The sequence below is a fragment of the Corythoichthys intestinalis genome, chromosome 1 (assembly GCF_030265065.1).
Source record: "Corythoichthys intestinalis isolate RoL2023-P3 chromosome 1, ASM3026506v1, whole genome shotgun sequence".
NCBI classification, from domain to species: domain Eukaryota; kingdom Metazoa; phylum Chordata; class Actinopteri; order Syngnathiformes; family Syngnathidae; genus Corythoichthys; species Corythoichthys intestinalis.
Genome location: NC_080395.1, coordinates 73,776,992 through 73,794,613, shown reverse-complemented (window position 1 = coordinate 73,794,613; position 17,622 = coordinate 73,776,992). Strand labels below are relative to the sequence as shown.

The following is a 17,622-nucleotide window of genomic DNA, read 5'->3' as shown; positions in this document are numbered from 1 at the left end:
ACATTCGAATGGAAATGGAACCAATTTTGTCATATTCTTGAAGCGTCACCATGTAAACAGCCCTTTTGGGGTAAATCATATTTTTGCGTTGCGGTGACGGCTGAGCGACGGCGTAGACCCTATGTCATTATTGAGCATTCAAAGTTTTGCGTCAAGGGAATGCGTTGCTCTGTATTTCACCACCATGCCACTAGAGGGGAGTGGCTTTGTCTTTATTTTTTTGTTTTGAGGGGCTTGTCGAATTCCTTAGTTTTCCTCCGGTCATTGATGGAACGTGTGTATTTGCAGCTCCAGCTAATCAATATTGAACAATAAATGTTGTTCATACGTACAAATGTTAAAGCGTAGGCGACACGGAAAATGTTTGCGAATGTTTGAAAACAGTGGCGTTGATGTGCTGTACAGGGAACAACGTTCCGAGTGGACCAATCACAGTCCTTTGACGCTCACATCCTGACGCGTTTACATGGCGCGTAGTCAGGAGTTTATGGAGGAGTATGCACATCAGGCTACGGCGTAGGGTCGGAAATTGGGTCTGCGTTAACGGCGTGGGTAAGCTATCACCGCAACGCAGAAGCATAAATCTACCTTTAGTCTGTACCTATCGTGCACTGCAAAAACACATCTCCTTAAAATGATTTAAATTCATTTGTTTTCAGTGTAAAGCTGGTAGAAATAAGTGAAATTATCTGCCAGTGCTTCTGATAAATTTTTACTCATTTAGATTTCTTGAAATAAGAAAAATAGCTAGCTGAAAATAAGCTTCACAGACTTATTTTAAGCAATACATTTGTATATTTAATCATAAAAATGCTTTGAAATGTCAGGAATGTTCCTATTTCAAGAATAGATATTATTTAAAACATTATTTGAAAGTAAATCTTTCTTGATTTAGGAAAAAATGACCAACTTATAGATGTATAGGCTAATTTGACTTATTTCTAGAAGATTTAAGGCCGAGTTATGCTTCCGCGTCAGACCTGCGCTGTCAAGGAAGACCCGAATTATGACCCTGCGCTGTAGCCTGATGTGCACCTATTGAATTTTAAAACCTGGCGTCACGTCGACGCATATGACGTGGTGGAAATCGGCTGTGATTGGTCCGGTCAGACTGTTGTTTCCTGTTCAGCGCGATATCACCGCCATTGTATATGAAGAATAAAGCACAGGTTTGGTGTCAAAAGAGTTGTTTTGATGTTGAATTTTCCACAACAAACAGTTCACACTCGATACATCATCACTAAGGGTGTAATGGTACATGTATTTGTATTGGACCGTTTCGGTTCGGGGTGTTCGGTACGGCTCGGTTTGGTATGGGGGCGTACCAAACGCGTTTCTGACGAAATGTAAAGTGCTGTCAAATTTAGCGCGTTAACGGGCAGTAAATAATTTTTTTGAATTAATCACGTTAAAATATTTGACGCATTTAATGCAAGCGCGGAATGCCCACTCATGCTTCCCATAATTCCACTGTTACGTCCCACGGACGGCTGCAAAGGGCGTAACATAAAACGAGACACGCACACAAGTTACAAGTGGACACAAATTTATTCACACAAGTGGAACTCGCAATGAACAAAATATACAAAATGCGGAAGAAGCTGGCTTCAGCGTAAGCCCAGGCCAAAACAACAAACAAAATGAAACTACACTTGAACCCCACCCGCTAAGTAAACCCTGATCGTAAAAAAGAAAAAACAATACAGCCACTACCCTGGCTTCTACACTAAACAAAACGGGTTGAACGAAAACGACAGTTTACCTCTACTACTGCGGTGCTCTTATTTAAAGTGGTGAACAAAAATGATCCAATAACGAATGAACACAAAATACCTCACCGAAAGAGCGGGAGTGTAACAAAATAGCGATCAAATGCACAGGTGAATGAATAGCGAGCAAACAGCTGGCGAGGAGGTACGCGGCACGCATGCTGTCAAATGCGAAGTTGCGAACTCTGAGTGTTGACTATAAAATGACGAGCGGTCAGATGACTTGTTAACGCTGCCTTTATTTGGTTAACAAGACTCAGGCACAATACAACACACATGCCGGTATGCAAGCTCAAACAACAGCCTAATAGTATTACCCAGAGCCGTATTACCGTGTATCATATTAGCTGCCGTAAAGCAAGTGTCGTTATTGCGTCAAATGTAAACAAAGCGCTGCATAATGGATACATCTCAGACAGCGGCTAGTTCGGGTGGCCCGTCAGCAGCGGTGACGTCGTCAGCCCGTCCGGCGTCAATCAGAGTACGCCACGTTGGGAGGGGAGGCAGCCAGCTGGTGGACGCGGCGATCAGATGTCTGACAGTCTCAAAAAAGATAACAAAAACGTCACACCACTCAGAAGTGCAGTGAGCAGCGTGGGTAACGGTTAAATGTTAACATGGAAGATGGTTGGCCCTCTGGGTGGGGAATTCAAATTAAAAAAGAATATAGATGGAACAACTCTTCACTTCAGTGTTGCAACTGTTCAATTTTGCACATCAGATATTTATTTTAAAGAAAAAGTCTGAGCCAAAGTTATTTTTATTTTGTTTTTCAAAATATCTACATTTCAGAATATTGTATTTTCTATTTTTGAGCAGAATTCTAGCTTTGTATAGGCTAATGTTCCTATTGTTGAAAGCACAAAAGTGTGTAATAAACAACTAGCACATTTATATTTTGCATTTTGTTTTCTTACTGTACCGAAAATGAACCGAACCGTGACCTCAAAACCGAGGTACGTACCGAACCGAGATTTTTGTGTACTGTTACACCCCTAATCATCACTGATTGGGATTGCCTCGGTGCTTTTATGATAATGTTAACATCAAGGTTTCCAATGCAGTTTGGGAAGTTCCATAGCCGCAAGAAAACTGCTATGGCTTCCCACTGGCTGGTTGTAGGACACTGCAAACAAATCGGGCCGGAGGGATTTTCAGACCTCGGACAAAACGTTTGACGCAGTGCTCGACGCCAGTTTGAAGCTAGCCCCCACAGTTTGCTGGTTTCCACCCGAGGCTGGAACTCTCTGTGTGGCATCAAAAGTCGGCCAGACAGCCTCAAAACATTCTTCTGCGTCGCCTGCGCCTCAGCATTTGTATCATCAACATTTATTCAATGTTGATGAGCTGAAGATCCTCATTCAAACGTTCCATCTTGCACTGTTTATTTTTTCTCCGTTAAACTAGACTAGAGGAAGTCAATAAGCATGCCGCAAAACCGTACAAACATAACGCCACACCCCTCTGGTGGCTTGGCAGTGAATTACAGAGCAACGCCCTCACTGCAGAACTATGGAATGCTCATTGACGCCGTAGTCACTTCGCCGCCACCGCAATGCAGGAGAATAACTCAGGCTTTACACTGAAAACGAAGGAGTTTAACTAGTTTTTAAGGAGGTGTGTTTTTGCAGTTTTGCTAAGCTAAGAGTACATACACTTAGCTTCAAATCTAACACAGCATTAAACCTGAACTACTTTGGGGGAATACTGTTAAGGATTTACATAGTGTAAAGAGATCAGATAGTCCTATGGCAGTAACAATCACGGCAGCTGCTGAAAAATCCAATGAAAACATCTAATGCAATTTGAAGTAAAATGATCATCCATTGTCTTCCTGCTTTGTAAATTATAGAGTTAAAAATAGAAGTAAACACAAATAAACACACCACACAACCCAGAGGGTCAGTGAAATTACCAATCATTCATCCTTTCATTGTGAACAAGCACCTGAAATAGATTGAAGGGCATCAGGTCTTACCTAAGATAATTGTAGAGACCATACATTGGTAAGAAGTCCACATCCGTCAAGAAAACGTAGGGAGTGTTTACATTCTTCATGGCAACATTCCTCACCAGGTTGACGGGGTAGAATTGGCCCTCCTTATAAACAATGTGATAGCCGACATTCTTACGTTTTTTCAGGACCTCCGAGGCTTGAGCAAAGCGTAGGAACTGCTGAGCTTCTGCATCAGACATGTACAGCGCCAGGCTGATGGGTCCTTCCCAATGCTTGCAAATGGCCTCCAGCATCTGCAGCCTTTAAGTGACACAGATAAGGCCACACTTTGTCCAGACAGATGTTTGACAACTGGCTATATTAGTAAAATCACATTATGTGTGCGTATGGAATAGCACTGGCGAGAATACAGTAGGTGTGTTGTACTAGACTTATTATGCGATATACTCTTCTATTACGACAGCACTTACTTTAATCAATGCAACATATTTTATATACTGTAGATTAGGGTTGTCCCGATCACATATTTTTGCACCGAGTTAGCGTCACCTTATTTTGAGAATCTGCCGATAACGAGTACCGATCCGATACCTCGGTAATAAAGATACACGATAATATCGGTCACCGATAATTATCGGCCGATAATGGCAATTATGACGTCACACAGATAATCCAGATAATAAAAAAATTCAATCGATAATGCAATCCGATAATTATATACTTGATTTAGCCTCCAAATGTTCGCAACCGAAGAATTCAGCACGCCGCCTCCTCGACCCCTCCCCTCTCTGAAGCCCCTGAGTAAGGGGAGGGGTTGAGGAGGCGGAGTTACACGACAAGAAGTAGTTGAATATTATGGCGGCTGTTACTAAAAAAAAACGACGCTCTCTTCATCTGCAAAACATACCGCAGAAGTTCCACGAGGCGGAAAGAAAGCGTCTTCATTCAAAACCACTAACCCAGCATCCATTTAAAACTGCATCACAAAGATTTTTGGAACGAATACGAGGCTGCTGCTAGCGGGAATGCTAAAGTTATTGTAAACACAAACTAAGTTAAACTATGGACAGGGCTTGTGACAATACATAGTCGGGTTGTTTGGGAATGCAGCCCAAGGCAGATCTGTCATTATTTAGATGTTGGAATTGAATACTTGTTCATATTTTATGTTGAAAAAAATAGCAATAAATTATATTTTTGCACAGTAATATTTTCTTTTGTGTATACTTTAAAAGTTTACATAAATCTTTTAATAGAATTATCGGCTTGACATTATCGGTTATCTGTTGGAATGAGGAGGAAATGATCGGTTATTGGTATTGGTTGAAAAATGTATTATTGTGCATCACTTCCCGGTAATATGTTAATTCAATTCATACTTTATTTCAAAACATACATTTTTTTCTTTTGACATTATCTTTGTCCATAGTTTGCTGCTCTGTCGTGATTCAACAAAATCTTAAAAAAAAATCTTTTCCCACTCGATTCCAATCTTCTGAAAATGTTGCGTAGTACAAAAACACATCATTTTCTTTTGACGATAACCTTGTACATCTTTGTTGCTTTGTAGACTTTACATTAAAAAATACTGTATATCCTAAAAAAAACGGATCTTTTTCACCCGATTCCGATCTTCTAAAAATGACGTGCTCGGGTCCGATTGCCAATCACATGATCGGATCAGGGACCCCTAATCATTATTCCTATGGATTATTTTTTTTTACTTGTAGCCCTAAACTCATTCACTGCCAATGACAACAATAGACATTAAATTAAATTGAACTGGGAAAGGCTGGCATTGAGTCATCATGTTTCACTGGCACTAGTGTTGTTTTCGTTAACGAGCACTTTTTTCATGACGATGACGAGATGATAACGAGCTAAAAAACGTGTTTTGGGAGACTAAAACATAACGAGAAGTATGTCAGTTTTTGTCTGACGAGACAAGATGCGACGAAAATGCGCAATAGTTTCCGACAAATGTTCACAATCTGTGACATTTTATGTGTAGTTACTTCCCCGACTCAACAGTGTATCGTCTCCTGTCTCCATGCAGGCTTGCACACACTGTAAGATTTGATTTCTTGGCCAGAGAGAATATGCAATGTTGCTTTAGCCGTTAAAAGTCTCTGCTGAGTGATAATCACACACTAAATGTAACTCACAGTGTTAGCATAGCATTCACTTTCGCATTAGCATTAGGTTAATGCATAGACTTCGTAATTGTATTGACGGGTCACATACGTCAGCCACTGCCTTTAAGTAGGGGGCCGTCCTACAGTCCGCTTCAGTTATTCGCAGTCGGTCACAGTTAGTCAACCCATGCAGCAATCCAATGCCGGATTTAGGTTGAAAAAGTACAAAAACTGCACCACATACAAACAGGAAGGATCGTCTCAGAAGTGATTTGTTCGAGGATTAAAGGTAATATCATATTAATAATTAATAATCATATTTTTCGTACCATGCATGCATTTTGAAACGTTGCAAAAAAAATCAATGGGAGAAACAACATAACAGCGCGGTTTTTAGCTCTTTTAACCAAGAATTTAGACTGTTTTGCGTCCATATCAATAAAGAATTTAGGGTTTTAAGCATTTATTCACAAGAATTTTCAATGCAAAAAGCTCTTTGTTGTACTGAGGGGGCCGCCACAATGACTTAACGAGTAGCACATTCGACATATTTATGGAAAATAAATGCTAACTGCCCGTTTTTTGTGCTTTTAACCAAGACTTTTTTACATCTATATCTATAAAGGATTCAGGGATTTAAGCATTCATTCACAAGAATTTTTACCGGAAAGGCTCTACTTACATTTGGCGGCCGCCACATTGACTAACACACTAGCATCATACTTCGACATATTTACGTAAACTACCGTTCAAAAGTTTAGGGTCGGTTTGACCCCAAACTTTTCTTTCTTTATTTTTCCTTTAGGCATGACAAATCCAAACAGACATACAGCATTTATATGTGTTTACAATTGATTCAACCCGAAAAGCCTTTTTAAACAGTAGTGTATCATATGGGATTTTTCATTATGTACAATTCAGTTCAAAAGTTTGCGGTCGAAACGACCCCAAAATTTTGAACAGTAATGTAAAATCAATGCTAACTGCACGTTTTTTGTTGTTGTTGCTTTTAACCAGGAATCAAGACTGTTTTACGTCGATATCTCTAAAGAATTCAGGGATTTAAGCCTTTTTTGACAATAATTTTCACCGGAAAAGCTCTGTTTACATATGGCGGCCGCCACTTAGACTAAAAGACTAGCATCATACTTCGATATACAGTGCCTTGCAAAAGTATTCGCCCCCCTTGAACCTTGCAACCTTTCGCCACATTTCAGGCTTCAAACATAAAGATATTTTGTCAAGAATCAACAACAAGTGAGACACAATCGTGAAGTGGAACAAAATTTATTGGATAATTTAAACTTTTTTAACAAATAAAAAACTGAAAAGTGGGGCGTGCAATATTATTCGGCCCCCTTGCGTTAATACTTTGTAGCGCCACCTTTTGCTCCAATTACAGCTGCAAGTCGCTTGGGGTATGTTTCTATCAGTTTTGCACATCGAGAGACTGACATTCTTGCCCATTCTTCCTTGCAAAACAGCTCGAGCTCAGTGAGGTTGGATGCAGAGTGTTTGTGAACAGCAGTCTTCAGCTCTTTCCACAGATTCTCGATTGGATTCAGGTCTGGACTTTGACTTGGCCATTCTAACACCTGGATACGTTTATTTTTGAACCATTCCATTGTAGATTTGGCTTTATGTTTTGGATCATTGTCCTGTTGGAAGATAAATCTCCGTCCCAGTCTCAGGTCTTGTGCAGATACCAACAGGTTTTCTTCCAGAATGTTCCTGTATTTGGCTGCATCCATCTTCCCGTCAATTTTAACCATCTTCCCTGTCCCTGCTGAAGAAAAGCAGGCCCAAACCATGATGCTGCCACCACCATGTTTGACAGTGGGGATGGTGTGTTCAGGGTGATGAGCTGTGTTGCTTTTACGCCAAACATATCGTTTTGCATTGTGGCCAAGAAGTTCAATTTTGGTTTCATCTAACCAGAGCACCTTCTTCCACATGTTTGGTGTGTCTCCCAAGTGGCTTGTGGCAAACTTTAAACGAGACTTTTTATGGATATCTTTGAGAAATGGCTTTCTTCTTGCCACTCTTCCATAAAGGCCAGATTTGTGCAGTGTACGAATGATTGTTGTCCTGTGGACAGACTCTCCCACCTCAGCTGTAGATCTCTGGAGCTCATCCAGAGTGATCATGGGCCTCTTGGCTGCATCTCTGATCAGTTTTCTCTGTCAGGCCGAGACGATGAGGCGGACTCAGTCGCGGAGGTTCAGGCAAAAAAACTTTATTTTGAAAACAGAGGTTCTTCCGCTGACATGCGGGGATGTGAAAAAATACAAACAAAAGGCTCTCCAACGGAGGATTAAGTCAGGGCAACAACAGTTCAAACAAAACGCACTCCAAAAGGGAGGAAAGGCAAAAACTAAAAACACTCCTAATGGATGAAAAAGTCAAGATGGCTAAGATCAAAAAAAGGCTCAAACACAAAGCGCTCCAAGAGGAGGATAATATTCAGAATCACTATGACAAGCTATGGCGAGAGGCTGACGTGACTGACCTTGGTAGAAAGACACTTCTGCACAAGACTAGGGGAACTAGGGCATTATATACACACACAAGGTAATTGGGAACAGGTGGAAACAATAGGTAATTAGATGACAAGAGGAAGGGCAAGTATGCAACTATGAAGAGGGTGAAGCCTTCAAAATAAAACAGGAAATTACGTGACAACTCCCCCATGACGTGACATTCTCCTTGTTTGAGAAGAAAGTTTGGAAGGACGGCCGGGTCTTGGTAGATTTGCAGTCGTCTGATGCGCCTTCCATTTCAATATGATGGCTTGCACAGTGCTCCTTGAGATGTTTAAAGCTTGGGAAATCTTTTTGTATCCAAATCCGGCTTTAAACTTCTCCACAACAGTATCTCGGACCTGCCTGGTGTGTTCCTTGGTTTTCATAATGCTCTCTGCACTTTAAACAGAACCCTGAGACTATCACAGAGCAGGTGCATTTATATGGAGATTTGATTACACACAGGTGGATTCTATTTATCATCATCGGTCATTTAGGACAACATTGGATCATTCAGAGATCCTCACTGAACTTCTGTGGCCTATACTACGAAGCCGGTTTTCTGGCTTAGCAGGGTAACTTCGAGAGTAACTTTATCACGTGCGACGTGAGACTATGAAAGGTGGATATGTTGGAACCGAGAAGTGTTGCCATGGCAACACACGCCACACGCCAAACCTGGTCGTGTCAGAGTTAGATCTTGCTTAACATCAGGATTCCAATTAACCACGCTCTATTTAAACAGCACTCCTCCGCGGACGTGTCCTCCTGACAATGACAGCGTACTTGGACGACCCATACGACATTGGCGCGCGGATTGTGAGGGGCTCTCTCCGGAGGGCACGGGTATTTTGGGACCGCCAGAATCCGCTGGCGTACCCGGACGATGTACTCCACGAAAGATATAGATTTTCAGCTTAGGGAATTCTTTACCTGTGACAAATGATCGAGGCGGACGTCACTAATGTAACCCGCCGAGTCAGGCCCTCACAACCGCGCAGCTTGTGTGCCTGTCCGTGCGCTCTTTTGCTAGGGACAATATATGTATTCCATCTGTGATGCTGAATACCTGCGTAAGAACACTGTATGCCGTGCGATTCGGAGTGGGGTATGGAAACGCTTCAAATGGATTGTTAAAATCGCTGAATGTAAACGAATGCGGAGCATTGCTCTCATACAAGAAATATATTTAACGAACTTTCCAGCGTTATTTCGTTGTGTAAATGCAGTTATAATAATCATAGAAAAATATAGACTATTTAAACATTGAGAAAACGTTTTTTTCTGCCAACTCGAAGAGATTAAATTGTCAAATCCACTGATAGGACAGACGCACAAATATAAAAGACATAAATGTTTATTGAATATGCACCTTACAGTCTTGTTTAACTGTGAAAATTCGTTACGAAAGACGGGCTTTAATTTACGCAACAACGCATGGCATCCCGCATTTCCTTCTTCTCCTTGAGTCCTCACAAATATAACTATTTTTTTTTTTTTTGGTCGGGCTTGGGCCTGCAAATCAAGTTGATTGATCGGACTCGGGTTGGGCTGGATTTTTTAGCCCCAAACTAAAAAAAGAACATACGTATTCATACAGTCAAGGAGACTAAACATACAATCATCCTGCTTCATGTGGTGATGCGCGATAAATTATTTCTTACTGTTAATGTACCAAATCTTCTTTTATTGTCCTAACAGCAGGCTTTATTTCTTTTGATGGACATAAGTTAACTGGCATATTGACGCATTCACAAATCACACGATCTGTAAATTCGCTGTCAATAGACCCGTCGCACTCTACTCGCCAAATCGGTGTTGGATTCCGCGGTGAGGGTGGATTTTAATCATCGCGCATTCCTCCTCCGTGAAGTAAGGTGCCCGTGCCATCGTCACAAGTAGTGTTTGACTCTGGTCTCCGCCCCCTTTTGTGTGAACGCGCAGTAACTCTGACTGGGTTGACACAGGTTCGACTAATCAACCTCATAATCAGCGTCGTAGCACCGATTGACCACAAACTAGACAACCAGGTTTTGTCAACTCCGGTTACCCGCTAGTAAACTGGATTACTTCTGGGGAGGTTGAACTCCGTTCGTAGTATAGGCCACTGGAGTGAGTTTGCTGCACTGAAAGTAAAGGGGCCGAATAATATTGCACGCCCCACTTTTCAGTTTTTTATTTGTTAAAAAAGTTTAAATAAATCCAATAAATAGTATCCAATAAATGTTGTTCCACTTCACGATTGTGTCCCACTTGTTGTTGATTCTTGACAAAAAAATTAAATTTCATATCTTTATGTTTGAATCCTGAAATGTGGCGAAAGGTTGCAAGATTCAAGGGGGCCGAATACTTTTGCAAGGCACCGTATTTACGTAACATAAAAGCTAACTGCGCGTTTTTTTGCTTATAACCAAGAATCAGAACTGTTTTGCGTCCATATCTATAAAGAATTCAGGGATTTAAGCATTTATTCACAAGAATTTTCAATGGAAAAATCTCTTTTTCTGTGATTCCCCTCAGTCAGCTTTGACGGCCACGCCAACAATGCAGGCTACCTACTAATCGGCCCCGTGCCCATGTCCCGTCAATATCATTATGAAGTCTATGTTAATGCAAACGGCGAGCATCCTCTAAACTTTTACAACTTATTTTTACATACAGTTTGTGGCGTCCAGGTGGCTGTAATTGAAAATAATGTACTGTTTTCCTGCTGAATGTGTATTATCACCGAGTTGGCGTTGTCCCAGACGGCTAGAATATGTGCTCCTACATCTGTCAATGTCAATTCGAAATAGTTAGAAATCTTTATTTATCTGTTTTTGAGTAAATTCTTTTAATTTCACAGATGAAAACATTTTTAGTAAACGTCGCCTAAAACTAGACTTAAGTTTTCGTCAACAAAAACTAGACCCATTTTGAGATAAAAAGAGGAAGAAAATATGACTCAGAGTAATAAGTATTATCGTCCAAAAGACTATTACAAAGTAAAAAATGAAACGGGCTGCCATAAACAACACTGAGTGCCAATGAAAGTGATAGACGTCTTAACCAATTTGACTCATAGTCAAAATGGATTAGACGTCTATTGCCATCAGTGGCAGCCAATGAGTTAATACTTTACAAAGGTTAAATTTTAAAACCTGATCCTTTTCACCCGATATGATCAACTAAAAATGATGTAATCGGGCCAAATTTCCATCTCATGATCTTTTCTTAATCTTCTACTTTAAACAAGGAATTAAATCATTGGAAATTGAAATGCCTTATATGGTCGATACCTATCCATGGAGAGTTGGGCCACGAGAGTGACATCATTCTCATCTTCTGTGGGTGTGTATTCATATTGCAGGAAGTAAAGATGGACTCTGTGAACAGTGAGCCGCTCACGGCGGAACTCATAACACTGATCGTCCTCATCCAGCTCCTCCAGAGCAGTCTGCAACTAAAAAAAAGAAATATCTGTTGGATGTTATCGGTCTTTAAACTTTGATCAAATGGGTTTATTTATTGAACGGATTGGAAATAACTCCAAAGATTATAGAAGATTTAAGAATTTTTATTCTGGACTCAGGGGGCAGCTTGATTGAACTGGGTTCTCTAGTTATACTGTATGTAGGAAGGAAATTGCTAATGACAGTGGACCCTAATGATACAGATTGAGATTTCCTTTTATTGTCATTGCACACATACAAAAAAAAACACCGCAGTGAGATTCATGGCAACGAAATGTCATTAAAAATCAAGCGGCTTATCACTGTGATTGGGGTCTAATGTCTATAAGTGACATCTTGTTTGATTTGGCTTCCTGCTGTCCGCTGCAAACATTTTTAAACACAGTAAACAGACTAGTCTTTCCTAGTGTCCCACTGTATTAAAAGTCAAAGCCAAAAGATTTGCCATATTTCCTCTTCATATGTCCAGTGCGCTTTTGTGTGTGCTCTTGTTTGTTTCAAAAATATTGCGCACACTCTGAAAATGAGAGCGCCACTGCCACCCAATAAGTGGATATGCAGTTACACTTTATTCTAGTACGGCAAAAAAGTACAGTGGTATGAAAAAGTATCTGAACCTTTTGGAATTTCTCGCATGACTGCATAAAATCACCATAAATGTGATGTGGTCTTTGTCAAAATCACTCAGATGAAAATACACTGTCTGCTTTAACTAAATCCGCCCAAATATTTATAGGTTTTCATATTTTAATGAGGATACCATGCAAACAATGACAGAAGGGAGAAAATAAGAAAGTAAACCCTCTGTCTAAGGATTTTTACATTACATTTTTACAAAATATTTTAAATCAGGTGTGTTCCCAATCACTGATGAGTGGTTTAAAACTGCACTGCCCATTATAAAACACACACCTGGTGAGAAATGTCTTGATGAGAAGCATTGTCTGATGTGCATCATGGGTCAAAAGAGCTGTCTGAAGACCTGCGATCAAGGATTGTTCATTTGTAAAAAGTTGGGAAAGGATACAAAACCATCTCTAAAAGTCTGGATGTTCATCAATCGACAGTCAGAGAAGTTGTCTACAAATGGAGAGAGTGGCACTATTGCTTCTCTGCTGTCCACCAAAGATGACGCCAAGAGTTCAGCGCATAATACTCAGAGAGGTCAAAAAGAACCCTAGAGTGTCTGCTAAAGACCCACAGAAATCACTGGCACAGTCCCAATATGTCTCTGCAGACATCAACTATATGTAAAACTATGGCCAAGAATGGTGTTAATGGGAGGACTCCACGGAGGAAGCCACTGCTGTCTACAAAAACATTGTTGCTCATTTAATGTTGGCAAAAAGGCACTTGGACACTCCACAGAAGTTTTGGCAAAATATTTTGTGGACTGATGAAACTTGATGAAGTTGAATTGTTTGGGAGTAACACACAACGTCATGTGTGGAGGAAAAAAGGCACTCTAACCAACATCAACACCTCATCCCCACCGTGAAGCGTGGTGGAGGGAGCATCATGATTTGGGGCTGTTTTGCTACCTCAGGGCCTGGACAACCAGCAATCGTTAATGGAAGAATGAATTCAAAAGTTTATCCGGATGTTTTGTAGGAAAACCTGAGGCCGTCTGTCAGACAGTTGAAGCTAAAAAGAGGATAGATGCTGCAACAAAACGATCCAAAACACAGAAGTAAATCAATTTCAGATTGGTTTCAGAAGAACAAAATACATGTTCTGGAGGGGCCAAGTCAAAGTCCAGACTTGAACCCCATTGAGATGCTGTGGTAGGACCTAAAGACAGCGATTCATGCCAGACATCCCAGGAATCTGACTGAACTACAGCAGTTTTTTAGAGAAGAATTGGCCAAGATTAGTCCTGATCGATGTGCCAGATGGATCTGCAGCTACAGGAAGTGTCTAGTTGAAATGTGATGTGATGATTCACTTACTTATTTTTCCCTTCTGTCATTGTTTGCATGCTATTCTCATTTAAATATGAAAACCTATAAATGCTTGGGTGGTTTAAGTTGAAGCAGACACTGTTTTTTTGTCTGTGTGATTTTGAAAAAGATCAGATCACATTTGATGGTGATTTTATGGAGAAATGTGTGAAATTCCAAAAGGCTCAGATACTTTTTCATAACACATGCGCCACTCCTGGCAACAGTCTGCGCTCCCCTTGGGTGGGTGCGCACCTCTATTTGAGAAGTACTGCCATAAGGGCTGAAGTCAAGCAATGTACCGAAAGTGTGAGCCAGTCAAGCAGGAAGAGCGCGAGAACAGGCAGCCATTCATACACCGTAACATTAAAGGGAGCATCACATGAATGAAACAAAATTTTGGGTGTAAGTAAACTGTTTAATGTTCAATTGTAAGCACAAGTGATTCGGATGCACTTCAATACAAAATTCTATCACTGGAGGCAACCAGGATGAGCGGCAGTTTGGCACATGGTGGATTCTGTTGATGCAAGATGCTCGTATGGCCCCTAGCGGGATACAAGGCACTCAGACCCCCCTAGGATTTTCTGGATTTCGCTTGTATGGTGAAAATTTGCTCGCATATTGAGACACATTTTCCCTCATAATGATGCTTGTGAATTATCAAACCCTTAAGGTGAGATACTACTGTATATGCTATATACAGAGTAGGCTTGTCGCGATAACAAATTTTAGTGTGTGATGATTTATCTCATAAATTATTGCGATATGCGATATTATTGTGCCCCCCAATTTTTTTTTTAAACCAATTTACAAAATCACAGTGAGAATACAGCATATATTAATAGATCAAGTACACCTATTTAAATGTGATAAATGTTTACTCTTAAATTCAAAAATACTTTTTAAGAAATCACAAAACAATATACCAATGCCTCCTAAGTAAAAGACAACAATATTAATACTGCACAGAAACACAGAATAAATAAAATGTGTTTTTGGAGAAAAAAAAATAAAATTGCACTTAATAACTTAGGCATTTAGGCAAATGAAAACTTTTCCCCTCATAGCTTCTGCTATGGTGTTCCATAGGGATGCAACAATACAGTTAGGTCACGGTTCGGTACGATTTTTAGATACGGGGAACACAATTTTCGATTCGATTCATTACATTTGATGCTCAGGAAAAAAAAAATAACAATTGTATTTTTTGTTTCGTTTTTTTGTTTTTGTTTTTGTTTTTTTGCTAACGAGCAAAAATTAAATTGCTATCATATAAACATGCATTTTAGTGCATAATATTTATGCGCTTACTCCTTACTGATCTGAAGAAATTTTGTATAAAAGTGCTGAGAACAATCTTTACTGTTTGTAAAGTGAGGCGGGGCACACTGTTGATTGCTACAGCTGTCTTAGAAGCTAGGTTTACTACATGAGCAAAATATCCTATTTGTGGTCCGAATCCATCTGTGTCACGTACTTAATTAACAATATTTGCAGCATTATCTATAGTCGCTGGTATGGTTTGATTTGACATGCTTAACTTCCATTCAGTCATGGCGGTTTATAATTCATCGATGTACTGTAGTATATGGACTACGTGTCCCATAATCACTCTGGGCTCACGTAGCCAATGGCATGGGACGTAGCACATCTAGTTTGCTATTTCATGATATCTAGTGTGTGCGCGCAATAAAAAAGTTAGCGAACGCCACGCAAGTCACGTCTGCTCATTACTGCGCAACACCAGCATATGACAATCGACTTTCATAAACAGGATGAGTTTGAAGCACAGCACTCTTAATTTGCCACTCATTCATTGTTCATCATGTCCATTCAGCTGTGCAGATGCGTCTCCAGCAAAAATAGAATATCGCCTAAACCACAGGCGTCAAACCGATTCCAGAAAGGGCCAAGTGGGAGCAGGTTTGCTTTCCAACCAATGAAGAGGACACCTTTTCACCAATTAGATCTTTTACATGTGTAATCAGTTAAACTTTGTCAGGTGCTGCTTGTGTCAGCAGGAAGTTCATTGGTTAAACTCTCTGCGTTGTATCGGTTGGAACAAAATCCAGCACCCACTTGGCCCTTTCTGGAATTGGTTTGACACCTGTGGCCTAAACCATTCGGCGGGCTCTGGCACGCCGGAGATGGTCTGCAGTCAATCCGGAGCACTGGCCGGTATACGTTGAAAAATAGGATATACCGTATTCGCCCGAATATAAGACGGTGTTTTTTGCATTGAAATAAGACTGAAAAAGAGGGGGTCTTTTATTCGCAGTCTAACCGTTATACCCATTCACGACACTAGATGGCGCCAGATATCCTTGAAGCGATGTTCTGTCATGACAACTCTCAGCTACTCTGAAGTTTAACCAGTTTGCATTATTTTATTGCAATGTTTTTCCTTATTCAGTTTTCTTTCAAGACTACAGTAACAGTTATACTTCACTTTGATGGTTAATGCAGTTATTGCAATGTTGTTGTTTTATCAATAATAGATTAGTTTATTTACATTTCAAAAACCAGAAGCCATACATTTATGAATGTGATTGCAGTTTAGTTAACATATTTAAATGTTCAGATATTAATATTTGAATGTGGCAAAATAACATGCTTTTTCTCTCAAATATATTGTTATAATCATTTGTTTCGGAGGTACTGTAATTATTTTCTGTATGAAAACTGATTTGGTGTTCAAAAAGTCTTTTTTTCAAACTCGAGTCTTGAAAAAGAGGGGGTCGTCTTATAATCAGGGCCGTCTTATATTCGGGCCAATACGGTAATTGGGATTTGGGAACGGATTGGCTCCAGCGCTATTTTTTGCCAGACCTGGAACGAAGATGCATTTTGCGTCGTTTTGCGAACTTTTAAAAGCACGTCTTCCCCACGCGCGCACGCACGTGCACGCGAGGCAATAAATCCCAGCGGAAAAATTACCGCCTTCAATTTTATTTATCGTGCGATAAATGGAATTATTGCATATTGCGACAGGCTTAATACAGTCTCCCCCAAAAATCTATACACCATTTTGCAGCTGATAACATGTCATGTTCACACTTCAACTGCATTTTCATTTCAGTAGCATTTTAGAATGAATTTCTTTTTTTCGAATTTTAGTCTGGCTGCCATCATTGATTAAATGGATTTAATCTCCAAAAATTACATAGACAATTTGGTTACCAGTAAAGTGTGTATACGATTTTGGGGACAACTTGTATATGCTGTATGAGATGTTATAAGGCAGGGGTCCCCAAACTTTTTCCTGTGGGGGCCACATAACTTTTCCTCTCTCTGATGAGGGGCCGGGGTCAGTTTGTAACAGAAAAAGTGTGACGATTGCAGGAGTGCCTAAATGTAAAAATGTATTGTTTTTCAGAAAGCCACAATCAAATAACCCTTTTTGGATTCATCACAGAACAAAAGTAAATAAAATAATATTATAATGATAATAATAATAACAATAATAATAATATATAAATAATAATAACTGAAAAAGAGGGTTAATTTGACTGGGGATCCCTCTGTGGGTGTGTGGTATAAAGCCGGCGACGCTATGGAGTTGCGACTCCGATCAGAGAATCAACAGGGGACGTTCAGGATTTATTTGTTTCCTTTAATGATGATGAAAGGAGTATGAGGTTTATTTTGTTGCATTGTGGTTTCTGTGAATACAAGATAACCATATAACATGTCAGTAATATAATATATATAACCTATAAACATATACTGTATTATAAACATATCTAAATCAACAGGAATATTAAATATAATAATATAAATGAAATACACTGCTTAGATAATGCGTACAATGCTAATCATTCACAATAATGAGCATACACATTAA

General features: G+C 40.0%; 1 protein-coding gene across 5 annotated transcripts in view; it reads right to left on the bottom strand.

Moving 5' to 3' along the window:
* large2 (LARGE xylosyl- and glucuronyltransferase 2) overlaps positions 1 to 17,622 on the bottom strand; it is a 131,557-nt gene that overhangs the window by 23,615 nt on the left and 90,320 nt on the right. For all 5 annotated transcript variants that reach the window (XM_057839131.1, XM_057839122.1, XM_057839140.1 and 2 more), the window contains 2 exons: positions 11,662 to 11,825; positions 3,748 to 4,026 (listed from right to left, as the gene is read on the bottom strand). In XM_057839131.1, the coding sequence (XP_057695114.1) occupies positions 3,748 to 4,026; positions 11,662 to 11,825 (443 nt within the window). The remainder of the gene's footprint in view (positions 1 to 3,747; positions 4,027 to 11,661; positions 11,826 to 17,622) is intronic.